Source organism: Drosophila suzukii, chromosome 3, assembly GCF_043229965.1.
Source record: "Drosophila suzukii chromosome 3, CBGP_Dsuzu_IsoJpt1.0, whole genome shotgun sequence".
NCBI classification, from domain to species: Eukaryota; Metazoa; Arthropoda; class Insecta; order Diptera; family Drosophilidae; genus Drosophila; species Drosophila suzukii.
Window position 1 is genome coordinate 16145012 of NC_092082.1, and position 20225 is coordinate 16165236.

Consider the following 20225-nt stretch of genomic DNA (forward strand, 5'->3'; position numbering starts at 1 on the left):
AACAAACCAGAAATTATAAATCAACTCAATTAAATTTATTGATAATCCTGAATAGTTCTAGCAAGGATGTGTGTTTGAAAAGCACTCCAACATGAAGTCAAATGATATGAAAATAGTCAGTTATGTATTTATTCGGTTTTTGGGTAATATCTTTCAGATACCCATTGTGAAATCTGTTGGCATTTGTTAAACAAAATGAAAGTGACCCCCAGGAAAAGAAAGTGACCCCCCAGCCCATGGCCCATCCTCAGTTGCACAATAGCGAGTGCAGTCGAATAACCGCACGGTAATCGTTGTGCGACAACAGACCACGCTGCGATCGCTGGAGCACCCTATTGAGGCGCTCCATGGTGTCCGCATTGGAGGTCATCTTGAACAGATCGTCCAGATACTTTAGCGATTCGCGGGACCAGAACACGGACGCTTTGTTGGCGTCCGTATGGATGCTGCCGTGCTCGCTCTGGTCCACCTCCGCCAGCAGGCGGTCGCACTCCGGATTGAGAGTCTGGCGCAGCTGGAGATCGATTCGCGATCGTTGCTGCGGATTGTTGCAGGGCATCTGGTTGAATTGCGGACGTTGAAGTGGCTGCTGCTGCTGCTGGTTGTTTCTCTGTTGATATTGCTGAATAGCTAGGGCAATACGCTGCTGCTTTGCCTGCAGCTGTTGCTGCTGTGCCTGCTGCTGTTGCTGTTCCATACGCTCTTGCTGTTGCCTTTGCTGTTGCAAGCGTTGCTGTTGCATGCGTTGATCGTGCCGCTGTAGATTTTGCTTCTGCTGCAACTGCTGAGCCTGTTTTTGCTGTTGCTCCAGCGCCTGGCGTTGCTTCTTCTTCGAAATTTTCGGAGGCGGTGGCGGAGCCATATGCTGCCAAGTCGGCGGTGGAGGAGTTGGCGAAGAAGGACGCTTACTCGGCGATTGCGGCTGACTCTGCGTCTTCTTCTGCGGCAATCCCAGCAGCACAGGATCTATGTGCAGCGAGGGCAGACGATTCTTTTGATCCAGTCGGCCATAACTGTTGATCAGAGAGTCGTAATTCTGGTGTGGATATGCTGTGAAGATCATGCGCCAATGGTCCTCAATCTCGTTGCGCATTTGTGGCGTGGCATTGTCATCCGGTGAGAAATCATCGACCAAGGTGCGCAACAAAACCAGCAGCTGGTCAAGATGGGTCTTGCCATTCACGAGTCCCGCCTGGCCCACCAGGATCATGTTAAGCTGGCGACGCTTCTTTTCTGCCATTTTAAAGCCGTTCTTGGTGTTCATCTCCTCGAGCTCTTTTATGCGCGTATAGTGGTTCTTGGCATTGCCCAGATTGGTGTTCAGCAAATTGATACCATCCCGCAAAAAGCGAATGAGCACATCGATTCGTTTGGGCGGCTTCTGGCTCTGGAACTCGATGCTCTTACGCTTGACCTCTTGGTTGCGGCGCAGAAGTTTCACTTGCAGTTCTTCCTGATTCTTTTTGAGGCCATAGATCACCAGGACATATCCGTAGTCCTTAAAGTCCATGCGTACGCTAACTTGGCACTGCTTGGCGGCTGCTGCCAGGAAATTTCTGCCTTCGGGGCTGAACAGGTACTCAGATTGGTCGCGTGACATGATTATCTTGCCCTCGCTTGGGATATCGGGTAGCTCTTCACTGGAGTCCGGACGAGGATCGTCGTCACTCCGGCTGGTGGTGGAGTTAACACACATGGAAATCCCCTGGACGTTTGAGGAGAGTTCGAAATCATCGTCCATGCTTCCGCTTAGGGGTATAACATCCGGCAGATTGGACATGGGGTGGTTAAGCGGTAGTTGGATGGTCGGCCGAGCCTCTTGATCTTCACTAGTTGTCGAGCTGGGCACCTCAAAGTGCTCAGAAAAACTGTAGTTCGAATCGGAGTCCATCTCATGGGGTGCCACCACTGGTTTGGTTTTTCCAGTCTCACTTTCTGGAGTCTGAAAATTGGTGGTAATCTCCGTACGCTGGATGGAAACCGATGGATCTTCCTCATCAGGCTGCTCCTCGTCAAGTGGCTGCTCCTCATCAAGTGGCTGCTCTTCAGATTCCTTCTCCACAGATTGAAGCTCTTCAGGTTGCTCTTCATTAGGTCGTTCCTCGACAGGTTGCTCCACTTCTGGTTGCTGCTCTTCAGGTTGTGGTTGCAAAATAATAACTTCCTCAATAATAATCTTCTGCTTTTCCTTTGTAACCGATTTCTTAGTTATTTCGGTAGAGACCTCTCCTCGAGCAGCCTTCACTTGAGCGTTGGGCACATAGTCGTGGGTATAAATCTTCGCTGGGATCTCCACCAGAGCAGTGGTTGATTTCCTTTTAATTGACTGCGGTTTAGCTAAGTTCGCCTGGATAAGGAACTTAGCATAGTAGCTATTTTTGGGCATACTCGGACTGTTCCACTTAAAGTGGAAGGGTGTTTCAATGGCAAAAAAGCTGTTCAGATCGCCAAGATAACCAATGGGTCCTCCGCGATTCTTGTAGATCTTTTGGTGTGACACAATTTGACTGGTATAATTGGTCCCACGAAAGTCTCCAATTCGCTGTCGGCAGTTCTCGAAGAGATGGCGTCCGGCACAATAGCTGCATTGAACATTCCTGTACTGAACCCTGCTATCCAGTTCCGCGTTGGAACGAGTCTGTCGAAGACCAACAAGAAATTTAGATTGATTGCTGCAGATAATGATTTGGCTGTATTACCGTAGAGTGGTACCGACGCCACTTATCTGGGCAGTGATCAGTGCCGTGGCCTCTCATCTTGCACAGCTGGCAGACCACGCGGCTGTGGAAAGAGCATTTGTTGCACTGCTGCACGTAGATCGCCTGCTTAGAGCCACACTAGAATAAGGAACAGGGTCAGTTAGATTATAACTAAAATAAATTCGCACTTATTACCCCAAAACAGATGGCATTGGGACAGCGTGGTTCGGCATGGCCCACAGTGCCGCATAGAAAGCACACGAGTGGTTTGCGGGGACGTGGGCACTTGGAACGCACGTGACCCATTTCAAAGCAGTTGGTGCACTTGGCGTGGGAGCGGGGTCGTGCCACAGGATACCTATCCGCATTGTTCAGCCTCCACTCCTGGCGATGTGCTGTAAAATTACAGTGGGTTAATAACTGGCTGGCGAAAATTAGCATTCTAGCACTCACCACTCATTCTTTTTTGGACCTTGTGGACTGAGAACTGTTCCCCATTCCAGCTGTCATTGTAAAAGCGGCACATTTCCTCGTTCCAGCCAATGAGTTCCCCGCCCTTGGGCAGACTTTCGTCTGTTAGAAGCGGCAAATTATGCTCCACTTGAATGGCTGGCTCCTCCATTGACACATCGACATCATTCTCTTCGGCATCCGCCTCCTGCAATTCGTTGGAGACATCTAATTCCTCCTCGGTTTGGATCGTGGTGTCTGCCGTTTTATCTCGAGAATCTTCTTCGTCGGATACATATCCACTGGCATCCATTTGTTCCTCTTCCTGCGATTTTCGGGCCTGGGCATCCAAGCGCTCGAATACCGCTGCTAAGCGACCCGTCATGGCATCGCGAAACTCTGCTTCTGCTTCGGAATTCGCGTCGGAGCCAATGGAAACGGTTTCCGGATTATCACAAGTGGCTTCTTGTGCCGGCTCCTTTTCTGCATTCGGATTAAGTAATCTCTCGGCTATATCCCTGGCACTTGGCAGCTCATCCTCGGACGTGGATTCAGAGCTGGCCTCCTGGCTTGCTGAAACCTTTGGTTTTTGGATGCGTGCCGCTTTCTTTGGATTCTCGTCAGAGTTTCGTCTGATGCTGATTCGCCGGATCTTGCGCTTGCATCGCTCCACAGCCATTCCGCGGGCGATGCCAGGGACTCCAGTAGCATGAACCCCATCCTCGCTATCGGTATCATCCCCCAGATCATCATTGTTCGGGTCAGAATGGCTATGAACATTAGTTGAGGTGGAACGTTTACGTAGACGCTTTGTTTTTTGCACACTGGGCTCCACTACCTCCTCCACGGATGAGCTGCCCGATGGCGAGTCTACGTTGCGTATGATGGTCGGCATCGCCTTGTTTTTGGCTTTCGAGTAGATGCCACTCTCGGTAAGATCAGATTCACTTTCGTAAACGTCCAAAGCCCTAAACTGCTGCTCGCCCACACGATAGTTCCGCTTAATCTCCTCAAGACGCGAAGGGGGGACAAACTCGTATTCCGAGGAGGTATCAGCCGCGTGATCCTGCGGTGTTTCCTCTACAACCTCTTTATCTGGTACTTTCTGGACATTAGATTCTCTTATAGCCTTTTCTGTCAGCACCAGGAGATCGTCATCGTTAGCGTTCTCACGCTCTGCCAACAAGCGACTAGTGTCCTTTTGTACTATAAAGTCATCACTCGACATGACGGAACAGCAAGGCGAGTTTGTGGATGGTGAGAAAGTGCCAGTCACCACTCCTGTCGCCTCGTGATCAGTTATACAAGACAATCCCATCTTCACATCCGTCGCATCCATGGCGTTCTCCTCGTGAAATAGCTGAGATGAAGTGCAGGTCTGCTCCCCATCACTGGTGTCCAGTTCGATGATTGGAGCCGGTGGCAGTGGTACATGCACCACATCATCGTCTTCAGAGGATTGGCTACTCTCCGCCAGATTCACAAACTCTACCGGCGTAGATTTTTGCTTGCGCTGCTTTTTATTCAATTGAGCCTGCTTGGATTTCTGTTTTTTGGCTTCCAGGCGTTGCAACTGGTCCAATTTTCGACTGGCCTTGCCAAAGGGTCCAGGTCCAATTCCTGGTTGCTGCTCCTTTTTGATCTGTTGCGGCTGCTGCTGTTGTTTATTTTTCTGTTGCTGCTGCTGCTTGTTTTGCTGCGGTTTGTTCTGCTTTTTGGGCGGGCAGTTCGGTGGGATGGCCACTAGGAGCCTCTGGTCGAAGCGTTCTTCTTCGTATGCCTCCTGGTTGACTTTGGTGGGTGTGGTCGGTTGCGGTTTGGTTTGTTGTACTACTGGCGACTGCTTCGGCGACGGCTTCTTGTGTTGCTGCTTTGGTTGCTGATTTTGTTGCTGCTTTATCTTCTGATTTGGTTGCTGTTTTTGTTGCGAATTTTGCTGTGGCTTAGGCTGCTGTTTTGCTTGTTGTTTGGGCTGCTGATTTTGCTGTTGCTTAGCCTGAGGACTTGGTTGCTGTTTCGATGGCTGATTTCCCGGCTTCGGTTGGTTGGGCGTTCCCTTTTTGGGGGTCAGCAATGGGCTTTTGTCCTTCGGCTTTTCCGCGATTGTAGGAGATGGAGAGGGTGTCACTTGAGAAGCTAAAATTCAAGAATATTTAGGAATATATATTATTATTATCAACACTATTAAATTTCATCCTTTCTTTGAAATATTAAGTTCGATACTTTTCTCTAGACAGGTTTATTCGTTTAATTTTGTATTTGAAAAATAATTATATATTCTCTAACCCTATTTATTTGGTTAACAATTTGTTGAGACACTTTTCAATACCACGGTGGGTTGAGCATAAGACTTAGACGAGCATTTGAAATGTCCTCCCTCTCCACGTCGTGTAGTTTATAGCCTTCGAGAGCCAGATCCGATAGTTGTGACTCGCTAATGTGGAAGAGGACAAACGCTTCTGCCAGCAGGTCGGATCGATTGGGCCACAGAAGGATACGCACTGCGGTGCGAAACTCGTCGATTGCCTGCCTGATTAACTGCTGAGACTCGGACAGGTTGGCATGTGGCATCATAATCCTCTGGCCCAACTCGGACTGCTTGGCCTGCACCTTGAGGGCCTGCTCCAGCTGCCTAACCAATCGCATGAACACGAACCGGCGGTAGCGTTCTTCGAAATACTGTCGCGGCATATCAAAGCGACTCATTTCCCGGCGGACCAGAGCGGAGAAGATGAGGCCATCCACGCAGGAGCCCAGCACACTAACGGTGACCATCAGTACGATCCCGGATAGCAGGTACTCCACGAGCCGCTGGTCCAGCTCCTCGCACCAGAAGAACAGGTCCCGGCCGTACTGCACCAGTTGGTAATGGAGCAGGCACACAATGCAGACCAGGTCGATAGTGGCCAGGGCCAAGGTGCAATGGTTGAAGTGACCCAGCCGCCTGTGAAGCACTTGCAGGCCGCACCTGCCCAGACCCAGGAAGCGACTAAGGAAACAGGTCATCATTGGGAATTTATGGAAAATTTTGAAGGCACGCCAAGGAAATAGTTTTTGGAAATGGTGAAATAATTCTAGAGCCCAAAGCCTGGCTGATTGCCACTGAACGGAATCTGTTAAAACGGAGGTGGTGTACAAGAATATGCCAAAATGTATGCCATAACTCTATAAAAACAGTTTCAATAATGAATTTCGTGGGATGATATGATTATTTGTGAAAATTGTAATTGTAATTGTAATTTCTTTTGATAAGTTTTGTTTTTCTCTTTACATTAACTATCAATACAGTCTTATCAAAAGTTTGTTTTGTTTAATAGAGTACTTTATCATTAAGATAAATCATGTAACTTGTATAGATTTGGATGAAATTGCCTATGCATATATGTATGTACCTGTTTAGGTAAAATGGCGTTACGTACTTTAAGGTACCTTCATTATGTAGATACTATTTACTTTCACTCACCTGGTGCTGTTTTGTTTGGGCCCTCCTGCTGTTCCACTGGCTGCACCACCTGCCCCTGCCCCTCGGCTCCCGCACCCTCCGCCCAGTAGCGTGGCTTCTGCTTCGGGCCCGCATTGTTGTTGTTGTTGATCACCCGCGTTCCACTGACGAATCGGTGGCCAGGCTTCGGATGCATTTGCTGCGGAGGCGGTGGCATGTTCCTGGCATCTTTGTCGCTCGATGACTCCCCCACAGGCGGATCCACGGCACTCTGTTCGTCCGTTCCATCGCTGTAGTGGATCGAGGCATATAGAATCGATTCTAGCTCATTCAGCCGCTCGCTGTCCATCTCCTCAAGCTGCGGATTGGGGGAAATGATATGGGATATGACAATGGATCGAATGGCAGGTATTTGGGCCAGCACTCACATCACTCATAATGCGCGTCTTTGTTTTCCCTGGATTTTGGTTTATTTTTCCTGCGCATTGATAAAAAAAAAGAAAAGAAAAAGAGCACGTTGACTGGAGATGAGTTATTTGGGAAGAGAGGGCAATCGAAGTAATGATGGCACTCTGGCTATCGGACAATGTGACTATCGAATAAGTTGAATAGTTAAATGTTAGCTAAAAATTAAATTAAGTTAATTTGTATTTTCTTGCTATCCGGCATTAGTGATTCAATTAATTGTAAAAAAAAGTTCCTTTAACATGTACAAATATTTTGTTAAAATAGTTTATAATTGGATTTACCAAGTAGACTGCTAAAATATGAAGTATAGGAAAATTATAAAAATAATTCATTTTTTAAACATGTAATTTGGTTTATGGAAATATTTTATTATCCATAGTTGATAATAACTTTTTTACATTGTACATTTTGTAAGTTGAAATTAAAATCTCCCTCCAAAATTCTTTTGAGATTCGATAGTTTTAAATGCCCCTATCGATTGTGGGGGTGCCAACCGATTACGATAACTAGAGGAGCAACCCTAGCTGCCGGGCCACGTACAATTTGCGACAAAAAATAACAAGAAGTAATTAAAGCTAAAAAACAATGTAAGTTTGCCGGTAATGTGTTAAATGCGTAGCTAAACGATCCATTTCATCCATTTCCAGTATGGACGTTATGCAGCGCTACGTTTCGCCCGTGAACCCGGCCGTTTTCCCCCATCTTGCCACCGTGCTCCTGGTCATCGGAACCTTCTTCACCGCCTGGTTCTTCATCTTCGTGGTGTCCCGGAAAAGCGCCAAGGAGAGCACCCTGATCAAGGAGCTACTGATCAGCCTGTGTGCCTCAGTCTTCCTGGGATTCGGCATTGTGTTCCTGCTCCTAACCGTCGGTATTTACGTATGAGATATAATAGGCAAAGACCATTCCGTATAGAAATAAACTAAAGATCTGATCGTGGGCGTGAACGTACATGAGGCCTTCTTTTTATTAAGGTATAATTTGTAATTCCATTTTTAAAGATTCAATTTGCGCTTAAAACAATATCGAATATACATACATATATATTATGCTAACATATAAATCGTCTAAACGTGCACGCACTACCCCGTCGAATAAGAAATCACTGCAAGTTTTGAAATCATGGCTGTTCTATCCGGCCAGTCCGGCCTTTTGTCTGCACTTCTGCATGGTGGCCCGCAGGATGAACTGTTTCCGGGACAGCTGGCGCACGTGCTTGAGGAAGGTCTCCAGGTCGATGACCCCGCCGCGGAGTCCCTCTCCCAGATAATAGATGGCATCCTCGGTGGCAGCCTCGTCGGCATAGGCATTGAGTAATCTGTGAGTGGATAAAAGGTTCAAATATGTAGAAAATCTTCGATGTGGTTGCAATAATATCCCCCAACTTACTGTCGGTATAAAGGCGCTGTGGTGGTCACCGCCTCGTCGGGGTCAATGGCCTCGGCGCTCTCCAGTGTTTCCAGACTCTTTTCCAGCTCCTGCTCCTTGTCCTTCAGCACACTGATGTTCTTCTGCAGATCAACCTGTTCGCGCTCAAGGCGCGATATAATGGCATCGATCTTAGAACTCCCCTCGACTAGCTCTTGCTTAGTGCGATTTAGAGTTTCGATCTCTGCCTGATACTGATTAACCTTCTCCTGGATGCGACGACGGAGCTTGTCCTCCACTGCGCTGATTAGTGATGCTTTGATGTGCTCCTCGGTAATAGTGCCCGTAGAGCTGGGATTGGAGGGATTCTAAAAGAGAAAACCATTTTAAAACGGTTACCTTAATGATTTTGATTTAAATCTTACATATCCCGCAGCTGGTGGGTAGCCAGCGCCCGCTGGTTGTGGGAAATTCATGTATGGCGGATAGCCGGATGGCCCAGCTGGACCCGGACCGCCTGCCGGTGGATATGGTCCGAAGTTGGAGCCGGTGGGATACGGCGGAAAGTTGCTGCCACCAGCTCCGCCAGCAGTGGGGTAAGGCAGAAACGCGTTGCTGCCACCAGGTCCACCCGGCTGAGGAAAAAATGCTGGGGAAGGAATTAAGAAAAGAAAACAGTTGTGGTAGATGATTTGGTTAACTTAAATGAAACCGATCGACAAAACATTAGGATATCTGTTTGTATCTATAACTTACAGTTTGTGGGATATGGCGCTGCGATTTGTTCCTTGGGCTTCGAGTACACCGGAGGGTGATCGCCGAAGGTGACGATCATCACCTGGATGAGGGATAGAAGATCGGAGGAATGGGGCTGCCAGTCGTGCAGGTAGGGCAGATAGACCTTTCCGTTGTGGTCCACGTACATGGAGACCTTTATCTGCATGGTGGGCGTGGGCTTGACAAAGCACATTGGGGCATTCTGCGGATGAGTGTCCATCAGCCATATACAGATGGGAATGTAGTAGGTGTTATCTGATAGAAATAGGACATACATTTTCATTATCTTGCATAGTCAAGTGGTGTTCGAAATATATTTATTACTTTTGTAGACCACGGGAATAGTGCCTTGGATAGTGAACAATTCCTTGGAGCTGCCATCGTTGAATACTAAAATATGATTAAATTTAAAATGCAATATTTGTACATAAATGTATGTGCAGGTGGGATGCTGCTATCAGCTGATTCTTACCGAACCTCTGCAGGTCGTAGGTCAAGCTGCGATATGAGGTGACCACATCCACCACGTCCTTTTTGGTGGCACCCACATATTTATACTGCAATTAAATCCGATATAATAGTTAATTGCGTTGCGTGCAGAAGAAAGGAAAAACCGAAATCCCAGAGAATGGGCGGATGACTCATAGACGGGCCTCACCTTTGATAGATACTTCGTTATTTGTGTCTCCTCGACCGCGGGCATTGTGCTTGGCAAACCAGATCGGCTCAAATTGAAATCCTCCCCAAATTCTACTTGATTTTGGATATTTTTAGTTAGGTTCACAGAGAATTTGTTGAATGAAAACAAAGTATAATCTGACGTATAGTGTGCACGCAGCTTTTCCCCACAATAGCGTTTGGAACACTATGGATTTCAGACCCGTTACCAACTGGTCACACTTACGGAAAATTGTGATAAATCAATTTAGCTCGGGATCTTCCTGTTTTCAAAAATGTTGCTACAAAATAATTTTAATTATCCGTGGTATTTTCCCTGAAAATTTTAAATATACTGAAATATACAATTTTGTCGTTTTCATTTTGAGCGACCAGTGATGCCACCTTTTTTCTTGTTATCGGCAAGAAACCGTTACATTTTGGAATATTTTTTAAATTATAGAATCTAGGGCCAAAATATTACATATTATTTTAAAAAAATAATTTAGACCGATGTTATTTTAAGTATTGTTGCTTTATATTTTTAAATAAACTTTTGTAACAATATAAACTTAACCAGTAATTCAGTAACCAATTAGAACTTGTAACTTATTTATAGAACTGAAAGTTTTTTGACTTTATGTCCAATATAAAACCCAATTTAATGGATTTAAATGCTCTAAGTAATTACGAACCTAATGCTCTACATTCTTTGCTTAACTCCAGTTGCCCCTGCTGATTTTAATTAACCAAATCTTGTTCGAATCGAAGCCCTCGGGCTTTCTGAGCCACAATTAAGCCAAAAACGTGCCCATTACCGATTTGCTTATCTATACAAAGTAAATCCATGTACAGACCCATTGCTCCAGTCGTTAAGCCTAATTGTGGCCAGAAATTGGCGCGAGTCGTTAAACTTTTTCGAGGCACTTTGTCGCGATTTTCAATTCCGTTGCGGATTCCGCTTTGACAGTAATTACTTCCAATGTCTCAAGTTCGCGCACATAAAATTTCGATTCCAAGGAAGGTCAGCTCTAATGCCTTTTGTTACTGTTTGCTTTGCTGATTGATTTCTGGCCGAAGCACAATCAATGAACAAGTACAGTAGCCAAATGTTGCCCTATCATTAGGGGTGGATCAGCAGTGGTATTGCTGGAATATTGGTTTTCTTGTTCGGGGTTATTGCAAATGTTTTTAAGTACTCACAGAATTGTTCATAAAATATTTGTAATGGTCTGAACATTTTTTTGACATTCTTTAACCTTTAACTAACTAACCATTTTTAAAGATAATTTTTGCCAAGTTATGCCTTTTTTAAATGACATCATATTTAATTTTTCATAATTTTCAGAAATATTTAGTATCAGAATAATTATTTTTATCATGAGTATTCCAAAATTGACACATGTATAGCCTAGCACTTTTTAAGAATTAAAATTAGCTGGAGCAATGGAAAATGTATATAAATAGACTGGGTATAGACTACTTCGGTTGGTTGGACAACTTGGTGGAATGGCAAGTGCTTTTGGGCAATTGGCTTCTTGTGCGTTTCGCCCTCGGCCAAATTCAAATTGTTGGCCATGTGTACTTGAACTCGCTTGAAGAGCTCGGCTGAAGTTCAAATCAGAAGCGAATTCACATAAATCACTTTGGGCCACACTCTGGCTGGCTGACTGCCTTTTACTCATACGCCTCGTGGTCGCTTTTAATTAGCCAACGTGATTCTTATCACTTTTGGCCACCGCTACCGCTGGAAGCCAACATAGGCTTCGGCTATGCACTGGAAAAACTATTAACTTGGGTTCTAAAGTTATAAAATAGTTATGAAATATATTTGAAATAATGGACATTTTATCTGTTTATTGTTTATTTTGTAATTTGTTCCAATACAATAAACCTTTTCTTTAAGAATTTTTCACAAAATGGTATAATCTAGACATCAGATATTATAAATTCTGGTTAGTTCTAAGCAGATATTAAATAGATACACATGTAGAAAGTCTTTAAAGATGTCGTCGTTAGTTAAACGAAACTGTAAATGAGTTTTGAAGATATTATTCTGAAGCCTTGCCTCTGATGGGTTGTAAAACCTCCTCATCTAGATTTCGTTAGAAAATATTTTTGCGACATCCCATATATAAACATATTAGATCTTTAAAAACATATCCAAATATTTTTCCGTGTGGCTGTGTAATTGCCTGCTTTTGTAAACTTGATTTTCTCAACCGCGTTGACCTCCGGCCAGCTGTGTGCTTCTTCTTCTGCCACCGCGATAATGATAATCATCGTAATAATCGCGTTCCTCGGTCTTTGTGAGCCTCGTCTATTCTCTCTTTTGGCTGTGAAATCTTCTAGCCCATGTCCCAAGGCCACGCAAATTACAACAAAGCTCTGGGGCAGCGGCAATTGAGTTCATTATCATAATAACCCATTGACCAACTAACTGTTGTAAGATGTTTTTTTTTCTTTATATTGCCGTGGCCAAATGTTATTCGATTTGCCTGGGAGGTCCCAGGTCTCGAATCTCAGCTTAACTCTGGCTGAGAATCGAAAGTAGAATGATATATGCGACGGGTCGGGATTGGACCACCCACGAACTCGGAATCGACCGATTGGATCTCGTTTAGAAGTCATCAATTTTGTCAACTGAATCTCACAGCTCGATTAATCACTTCACGCCTGCCAATGACTTTTAATGAGCCACCAGCCGCCTTGTGAGCAATAAATTTAATTAAAACAATTTCAGCACTTTGAGGCCGAGTACTTGACCCAAACACAGACAATCCGGCCCGAAGTTCTAGCCTGATGAATCCGTTTCGGCATAATGGAGTTGGCCAGAAGCGGAAGTGGGCAGGCAAAGCCCGGTTAATTGGCTGCCATTATGTCTTTACATTTTATAAATGGCAAATCTTCACTCTGAATCGAGACTTATTTTCGGAGTACTTATTGCTCGGAGTTCTAAAAATAAAGACTCATGAGCACGGCAGCGCAAAAAATAATAGACTAAAAATAAATGCCAATGGAAAAAAGCTAATGAAATTAATCCGTCAATGAGTTCCAAGCGAGCGCCGAAAATATTCCATGAAGAAAAGGAAAAATTCCCCGGAGAATTCCCAGGAACAGCATCTATTAAACTCATCGAACCTATAACACTCATGTGGTCTATTCATCCGCCCAAGTGACCTCTTCGAAAAAGGCGGAAAACCGAGGTGCCAATTGAAACTCCATAGTAATGCTATTTAATATTATTTATTATGCCATAAAAACAATAAACCATCTGAACAAAAGCCCAGCGCAAGAATCAATAATACACCTGATGCTGCCATGACATGCTACAAGTATACAGATATAGCCATATATGTTTTTGGTACCAGCCCCCACCGACTGTATCATTAACAACAAAGAACAAATTTCTGCCAGCATCACTTTGCAGCGATTAATGAACAATACACAAAACATTGGGGAAAACAAAACCAATCCAAGAACAAATAGATACGTAGAAATACACAAAGCATGAAATAATATTCAATAAGATGTTTGAACTTTGAGCATGAGAAGATTTGTGGCTAGATCTGTTAAAAGTTGTTTAACTGCGGCTAAGAGGTTTACGAATTAATACCCATTAGAAATCACCTTTTTTATATTTTGTTTGGGTTTTTATTTCGCATCTTTTTACTCATAAATGATACTACTTCTATAAAATTGTGTAATATACGTCGATTGAATTTTTTTATTGAGGTATCTAACAGACATTGCTAAAAATTATAATAAATTTGGAATAAGCAAACAAAAAGACACAACATTGTGATTTTAAAGTTTAAACAACTTAGAACAATGCAACTTAGAACTATTAGTATTTTTAGCCATGAATAAATGAAATTTTCAAAAATTAGCTGCTCATGTAGCAGTTAAAAGGGTTTTAATTTTCTCCTCAGGGTATGCTGAATAGCTTAATTACAACTTTGAATATTTTTTTCAGCTTCCATTTCCCATCATTCTCCACAAGAGCCCGAAACAGAAATAAATGACATAGGCCCTGCGTTTTTTGGGCGTATCTGGGGGTCACTTCCGGGTCAAGCCCCGTGTTCACCTGAGGCTCCTCCTCGTTTTACATTCGTGAACTCTGCCACTCGACGCCACAAACCATTAATTAGTGAATTGCTTTGTTTTTGTGACAAAATACCCGAATTTGTTCGTGTGCTCGGATGATTGATGGATGTTTGATTTGTGCGAACTCTGAATTAGCCATCATTTGTTGGCCTGTCAGCAAACGATGAATTGAGCAGGGACTGCGATTTGGGCGACGTGTTCCTGCTCCAGGCGAAAAAAGCTCCATGGATTACCTCCTTGAGCTCCGGTTCCGCATTGCTGTCGGAAAAAGAATTATCAATCAATGTATTCATTTTCAGAAAGCGCTTCCCAGATGGCCTTTTGTTTTTCCAGGTCTCATTGGCTGACTTCTAGAAGAGCACTAAAATAAACCAAAGACGGGCACTGACAGCTTAGAATGTGAAATGAGTCGAGAAAAACCTTCAGTTTTATTTTTCGTATTCGTTTTCTAGAACTCCAAACCCCATTTCAAGTGAACAATAATTTTCGAGCATAATGACAACGACACCAGACACAATTACCCAGATTTTGAATGGAGGCTTCAATGTCACCATTACAGGAAGCATTTTGTTTTATTTTGCTTGGTCTAGAGAGCTCTATTTTCAGCCCTGACTGTCTTATCACGTCCCAAAAATATGAAGCTAGGCATAAAATTAACTAGCATCTGTCTATGTGTATAGCTACTGATTTGACTTTAGTTTTCTGTTAGATTTCGCACAAAAGTTCAATTAATTATTCTATGATTTCCTTTGGTTTTTTGCTCCGCTATCGTTAAAACGAAATTTATGAATGATCATTGGCTGACTTGGGGTTTCCAGTTTTTGATTTGATTTCATATGCTGGGCACATAACCACCTAGGCCAAAGCACTCGAACTCGAATTGGTTTATATAATTCTGTGATCATTTTGCATCGTTATCTTTGCAGTTAAATAAATAGATTTTTTGTTCAATTTTTCTGGTAATTAATCGAGTGGCAAATTATCAATAATCTCAGCTCAGCTCCTTTCAAGTGGCAAATTAGAACAGAAGTTGATTGATGCTGATTGAATAAGTTTCGGATTTGAATGCGGTCTGTGAGTCAGCAGACGAAAATTAGTCACCCTCTAAGTGGGTTGTGTAAACCTATTTTATTGGCAACAGAACTTTGGGGGAATTCTGGGGAAAAAATCATGACTCTACAGAAGTTTGCTAATATTGCCTAAATATGGTAAAAGTCCAAATTGGCAACGATTTATTTAATTATTATCGAAATGCATTGTAGATATGAACCTACCTCACTACATTTAATTAAGTATAAGCTGTTTTAAAACATAAAATCGCATTTGTCAGTCATTCATATTTTAGTCACAGCGAATATTTTGTGACTCGAACAGACCATAATAAATTTTCTGAAATGTACCTCAAATAATTCACCATTCAATCATACATGATCATAATCACGATCCACAGTAGCACTTTACTGGTACATCCGACTGCCGCAGTTACTCATCACTCGACGAGTGCTTCCGGTAATGTGAAAAGCACCTGACAAAAATCAAAAGACTTAGGCAACGAACTTTTCGACCTCTCTCATGCCCCCAGCCTACAAATAATTTACAAAATCCCAACTCTAGGCGGCACTAAAAATGCAAAACCCTGCCTAAGTGAACTTTAATTGTCTCGTCGCCCAGGGCCACGCCCCTTCGCCCCCGTCGAGTGGCCGGGAATCGATGAGTTTTGGCACGTAAAATTGATTTTTGTACCGAGCAGAACATATTTTCGTGTTTTACGTGACCTGGCAGCTGCCCCAGAGTTAATGAGCGGCCCCAAAAGACCGAAGACACGTCACCGCCAATGGAATGCAAGGCAAAGAGCATTCGTTGCGCCTGTCCGGGCAATTGGAAAAAAAACAAAAAAAAACAACCGAGTAGCCTAAGCTGAATTTAAATTTAAATTTAAATTAAATGAAAAATTGATGTACCGTCTGCTCGGCTGTCGAGGCTTTTGTCGAGCGTTAAATGTTTGTTTTGGGTTGACAGTTGTCAGTTGGCGTTGTCCGGCATCGGGAGTCTTAACACTTTTTGTCTCCGTGATATCGAAAACAAAAGTATCCTAACTTTAAAAAGGAACTTCGCTCGTGTGTGTTCTTAACAGTTGTTCTTCAAGTTTCTCAAACAAAGGAGGCAAACGAAACTAGGAAGCCCCCAGTCACTCAAAAGTGCGTAAATCAAAATACTTATTTTAGTAGCTTGTGTTGGACTAACAAATAGTGGCTTTAAAAACCAAACTCGAAATCATTTTCATAAACAAACGCGTTCATTGACCAATTTTGTACAAGCAGTCAACAAAGTCGGCAGAGTCAGCAATCAAATGCGTCACGCTTGGCTCAAAAGTCAACCGCAGCAATAACAAGAAAATTTAAATAAAGCAAGACAAGGAAGAAAATATATAAAAATCTAAAGGTAAGTTGGTTAATACACTATTAAATGTCGCTAAAGATAAGAAAAGGTTTTTACAAAAACTCCAAACTATTCTGAACAGTAATAAAAATTCTTTTTTAAATTGTATTTTATTTTGATTGATACCAGAACTACGAATAAAAATATTATTGATTTTTTATATATTTGGTATTTTTAATAGGATAGAAATCTTGTTTTGAAAAAATAAAAAAAGTGCAAAATGTAAAAATACAACTCAGTTTGTGGTTTACCTTTATCATTAATAAATACTATCAAAGTATTTAAAAAAAATTAAGATCATAATTAATTTTGATTAAATACTAATTCTATTAACTCCATCTTATAAAGATTATAGATCCTTAATATATATTTTCAATCTCAATAAATATATAGTCTCGTTCTGAAAAATGGAAAAAGGTATACAGAACTAAATACAACTCTTCTTATAGTTACCTTATTAAGTCTAAATATCAATTATAACTTGGTAGCTATGAAAAAAAATTAAAAACATTATTCCTTTCTTACCAATATTAAAGATTCCCTTAAAAACCTACCTAGCCCCCCGAATTAGCAGTGTATTAACTTGTGAACAATCAACAGGCGCCAGTTCCGTTTTCTCACTAAATTTATTACTGTTTTTTGCTAATTTTATTTGCGGTTTGCGCATTTCGCAGTTTCCAAAGAATTTGCTGAGAATTCCATAAAGAAATCAAAGGCAGTCAACATAGTTGAAATACTTGATGCGTATATGTTTTGCATAAATTTGCGATGGTGCCAGATGTGCTGAATCATTGGCCGAAAAACAAACGAGCAGATGGAAATCAAATGCATTCCGAGTGGGAAAATTGCCAACTGATCGACTGCCAGGGTCAATTGCCGAATGATTGATATGCAATTTGGTGGGGGGGTGGTTGGGTGGGAATTGGGGGGCGGTGACAAGGGGGCGTGTCTCACAAACAGTTCTGACTGGCGATAAACGCTGCCAGATGTTTCGCTTGAAAGCCAGAGACAGATCGGCGGTGACTACAGTCTATAGTCTATAGTATATAGTCTATAGCCATAAATCTCGAGCAGCATGTGTGCACAGCTGTGGGCCCTAGACAAGGCCACCAAAGATCGGGTATTACCTTTGTGGACTGCAATTTAAGCCCAATTAGCAGTGGGGGCAACTGCTGATTATCACCTACGGCTGCAGCTTAACTAAATGCTGCCTCATCTCGTTCGCTCCCATATGCATTCAGATGGTTATATATATATATATTCTATATTCTATCTAAAAGTTGTCATTCCGTTTGCCTTGCATATGATTCTCGGATCGTGTTCGCCAGCTGAAAAGAATCGTGTCTAATTTGTAGATTCTCTTGTGACTTTTTTTTCTCTACTTCACATCTGTTGCCGATGCACTACATCGATAGTCAGATGGATATATATAGATATATGGATGCCGGGGGATTTATGGCCAGCCGTTGCATTAGCATTTGCATTCATAACTCAGCAGCAGATGTAGAAATCCGGCAAAAAAGTTTTGTACATTTGTATGGAGATGTAGAAAAATTGTTGCGCCCGTAAATGACACATATTTGAAATTCGAATTTGCAATTGAGGCATTAGACACTGGACGGGAAAGCATTTGTATTCTTTTAGTGTAACAGTAGGTTAATCTTATATTTTGTAACTTCCTAGAGGTTATTCATAATTAAATATAAGACAATTTTAATAAATATAACATATTTGTATAAGGGATTTTTAAATGAGAAAGCAAATATGATCTCTTTACTATATTAAATTTTAAGTTAATAAAAATCGAATATACTTTTGTTACTTTTTAAAGATTAGGAAAATAAGTTGTTCTTCCAAATTCATAACTAGAATTTATCTGATACAAGTTAATATGTTTTAAAATATGATTGTATCTGGTCAAAGTTGGATACAGATTAGAATATTAAGATTACAGTTTCCTATATTATTTAATGTCTAGTTTAGACTAGATGTCTTTTTTTTTACTTTTCTTGAGGTTAAAATTAATTGTAATTGTATGAAGAAAATTAGTAAATCCGTTGGCCGGAAATCCGTTGTTAAAAAATGTATATAAGGTGACGTTTTGTATTTTATCATCATATCATTTTATCTCCGCTGCACTTTTTGGATACCCGCTTTCTCTGAACTTTTCCTTGTAGACCAGTGTAGCTTTGATCTCACCTGGCAGCTGCTGCAGTTACACTACCACCTGCCGAACGCCCCCTCGATCCCCGCCCCCCTTGGCCCGTTTTATGTGACCGCAGCGCACAATTAATGCACGTAGCATTTGCCAAGTCGACTAATTTCGCAACTGCCATGGCCCGTTCATAATTACCATGATTTGCCATTTTGCCATCGCACTTAACCCTTTTGGCCAAGTCAGCTAAATCACCGCACAGCCAAATGGGGTATCGGATAGGAACGTTTTCTAAGCCAATTGATCGACTAGATCGGGCTGACAGGTCGAGAATTAAGAACCCGCCCGATGGAAGCCCAATCCAGAGGTGCTCACGAACTGGCTCGCGCCTTTTTTGTTTTCATTTGTATCTTTATTTGTATTTTGTTATTTTATTTTAGACAATTATCATCTTGAACTTGCCTCTAATGTTTATTTATATAAGCCAAATGATCCGAGGGGGTTTGGCATTCATTAGATAACTAACCGGAGATTGTCCCATTAATGAATGCAAAATAGTAGGTAAAAATCGAATAGTGTTGGCGTGGGAATAGAATCGCTGACCCTGTGACCAACTAATGGATTGAAATCGGTCGCTTGGCTGCACAATTGAAGTCTAATTGAAACTAGGAAGTCCAGAAATGGGAAGTGGATTACATTTCGAGGGCAATTAGCGCGAAGATTTCGTAATAAATCAAAGACAAAGGCTGATTTCCGACTTTAGTTCCGCGATGCGTGTTCAGCCCTCCGGATCTGGTTTATATGGGGTATACATATATATGGTTTTGGTTATGTTTTAATTCTTTTTTTAGCCGCCGCCTCCACTTGCCAAGGTCGCAAAGCGTGGCCACATCAAGTATACGCAGATGAGTAATGCCCATTAAATGAGTTGTTATACTTGTTACCTGGGCCTGGGTGCTCTCCTAATGGTCTATAAAGAACTGAAATTGGCCATTAGCCGTACGGACGTAACCCCGAACAAAGAGCAGGAAGCCAGGCGGCAAATGCAAAATTAATAACAGCAAACCAAAACAGCTAAATAAGTGCCCAAAATATGTTCCCCATTTAACGCTTTAAAATGTAACAAGTCTCGAAATAATGAAAACAAATTTTTCATTTAATTAACCATTAATGGTAATGAGTGTTATGCAGCTGTCTGTCCAAAAGTGAAAAAAGTGTTTACCAAAAATAATTCAATTAAAGGGAGGTTATCCTAATAAATGAAACTGGTTGAACTTGGGCAGTTTAAATGTTTGTTACTTTTGTACTGTGCCTTCTTTGAGGAAAATTAATAATTGTTATTAATAACTGACGCTCTGAAGGTTAACGTTATTATAGAGACTAATAGAAAACTTATTTTTGAATGTTGCTCGATTAGAAAGCTTTTAAATTACCCTTTCATATAGTCTTATATATTTACTAGATTTCTCCTTGAACTTTGACCCTTGTACATAAACTCATAAAGAACTTAAATTATAGGACCTAGAAGTACAGTTTTGGGTTCCAAAACAAAAAATCGAATATGAAAAACATTTAAAAATGTGACCCTTGTTTAAAAGTAATATTTTAATGTAAAATATTAAAGAATTCAACCACAAACTCATAAAGGTATCTCACGACAAAA

General features: G+C 42.0%; 4 protein-coding genes across 4 annotated transcripts; 1 reads left to right on the forward strand and 3 right to left on the reverse strand.

The window, feature by feature from the left end:
• Positions 1-13: 13 nt before the first annotated feature.
• Zcchc7 (Zinc finger CCHC-type containing 7) lies at positions 14-7172 on the reverse strand. The gene is made up of 6 exons (XM_036816022.3): positions 7020-7172; positions 6613-6949; positions 3153-5285; positions 2895-3094; positions 2700-2837; positions 14-2638 (listed from the first exon to the last, which is right to left on the reverse strand). Exons 1-6 carry the CDS (start codon positions 7026-7028, stop codon positions 248-250), a joined length of 5208 nt encoding a protein of 1735 aa, XP_036671917.3. The 5' UTR covers positions 7029-7172; the 3' UTR covers positions 14-247.
• LOC108020001 (uncharacterized) lies at positions 5366-6271 on the reverse strand. Its single transcript, XM_017088086.4, has one exon. It carries the CDS (start codon positions 6156-6158, stop codon positions 5472-5474), a length of 687 nt encoding a protein of 228 aa, XP_016943575.4. The 5' UTR covers positions 6159-6271; the 3' UTR covers positions 5366-5471.
• A 359-nt stretch (positions 7173-7531) lies between the features above and the next one.
• On the forward strand, positions 7532-8010 carry kud (oligosaccharyltransferase subunit 5 kud). Its single transcript, XM_017070209.4, has 2 exons — positions 7532-7646; positions 7707-8010. Exon 2 carries the CDS (start codon positions 7708-7710, stop codon positions 7942-7944), a length of 237 nt encoding a protein of 78 aa, XP_016925698.1. The 5' UTR covers positions 7532-7646; position 7707; the 3' UTR covers positions 7945-8010.
• Positions 7991-10050, reverse strand: TSG101 (tumor susceptibility gene 101). The gene is made up of 7 exons (XM_036815863.3): positions 9863-10050; positions 9677-9761; positions 9529-9594; positions 9184-9459; positions 8853-9076; positions 8449-8795; positions 7991-8377 (listed from the first exon to the last, which is right to left on the reverse strand). Exons 1-7 carry the CDS (start codon positions 9905-9907, stop codon positions 8191-8193), a joined length of 1230 nt encoding a protein of 409 aa, XP_036671758.3. The 5' UTR covers positions 9908-10050; the 3' UTR covers positions 7991-8190.
• Positions 10051-20225: the final 10175 nt, after the last annotated feature.

What these genes read in the sequence shown, in the direction of transcription:
- kud (XM_017070209.4), top strand. Translation starts at nt 7,708, where the DNA reads ATGGACGTTATGCAGCGCTACGTTTCGCCCGTGAACCCGGCCGTTTTC.
- Zcchc7 (XM_036816022.3), bottom strand. An exon ending in GGTCCAAAAAAGAATGAGTG is followed by an intron (nt 3,095 to 3,152) that starts GTGAGTGCTAGA and finishes GTAATTTTACAG; the next exon opens with CACATCGCCAGGAGTGGAGG. An exon ending in GGCGTCGGTACCACTCTACG is followed by an intron (nt 2,639 to 2,699) that starts GTAATACAGCCA and finishes GGTCTTCGACAG; the next exon opens with ACTCGTTCCAACGCGGAACT.
- TSG101 (XM_036815863.3), bottom strand. Translation starts at nt 9,907, where the DNA reads ATGCCCGCGGTCGAGGAGACACAAATAACGAAGTATCTATCAAAG. An exon ending in ACCCACCAGCTGCGGGATAT is followed by an intron (nt 8,796 to 8,852) that starts GTAAGATTTAAA and finishes TTTCTCTTTTAG; the next exon opens with AATCCCTCCAATCCCAGCTC. An exon ending in ACAGCGCCTTTATACCGACA is followed by an intron (nt 8,378 to 8,448) that starts GTAAGTTGGGGG and finishes ATCCACTCACAG; the next exon opens with ATTACTCAATGCCTATGCCG.
- LOC108020001 (XM_017088086.4), bottom strand. Translation starts at nt 6,158, where the DNA reads ATGATGACCTGTTTCCTTAGTCGCTTCCTGGGTCTGGGCAGGTGCGGC.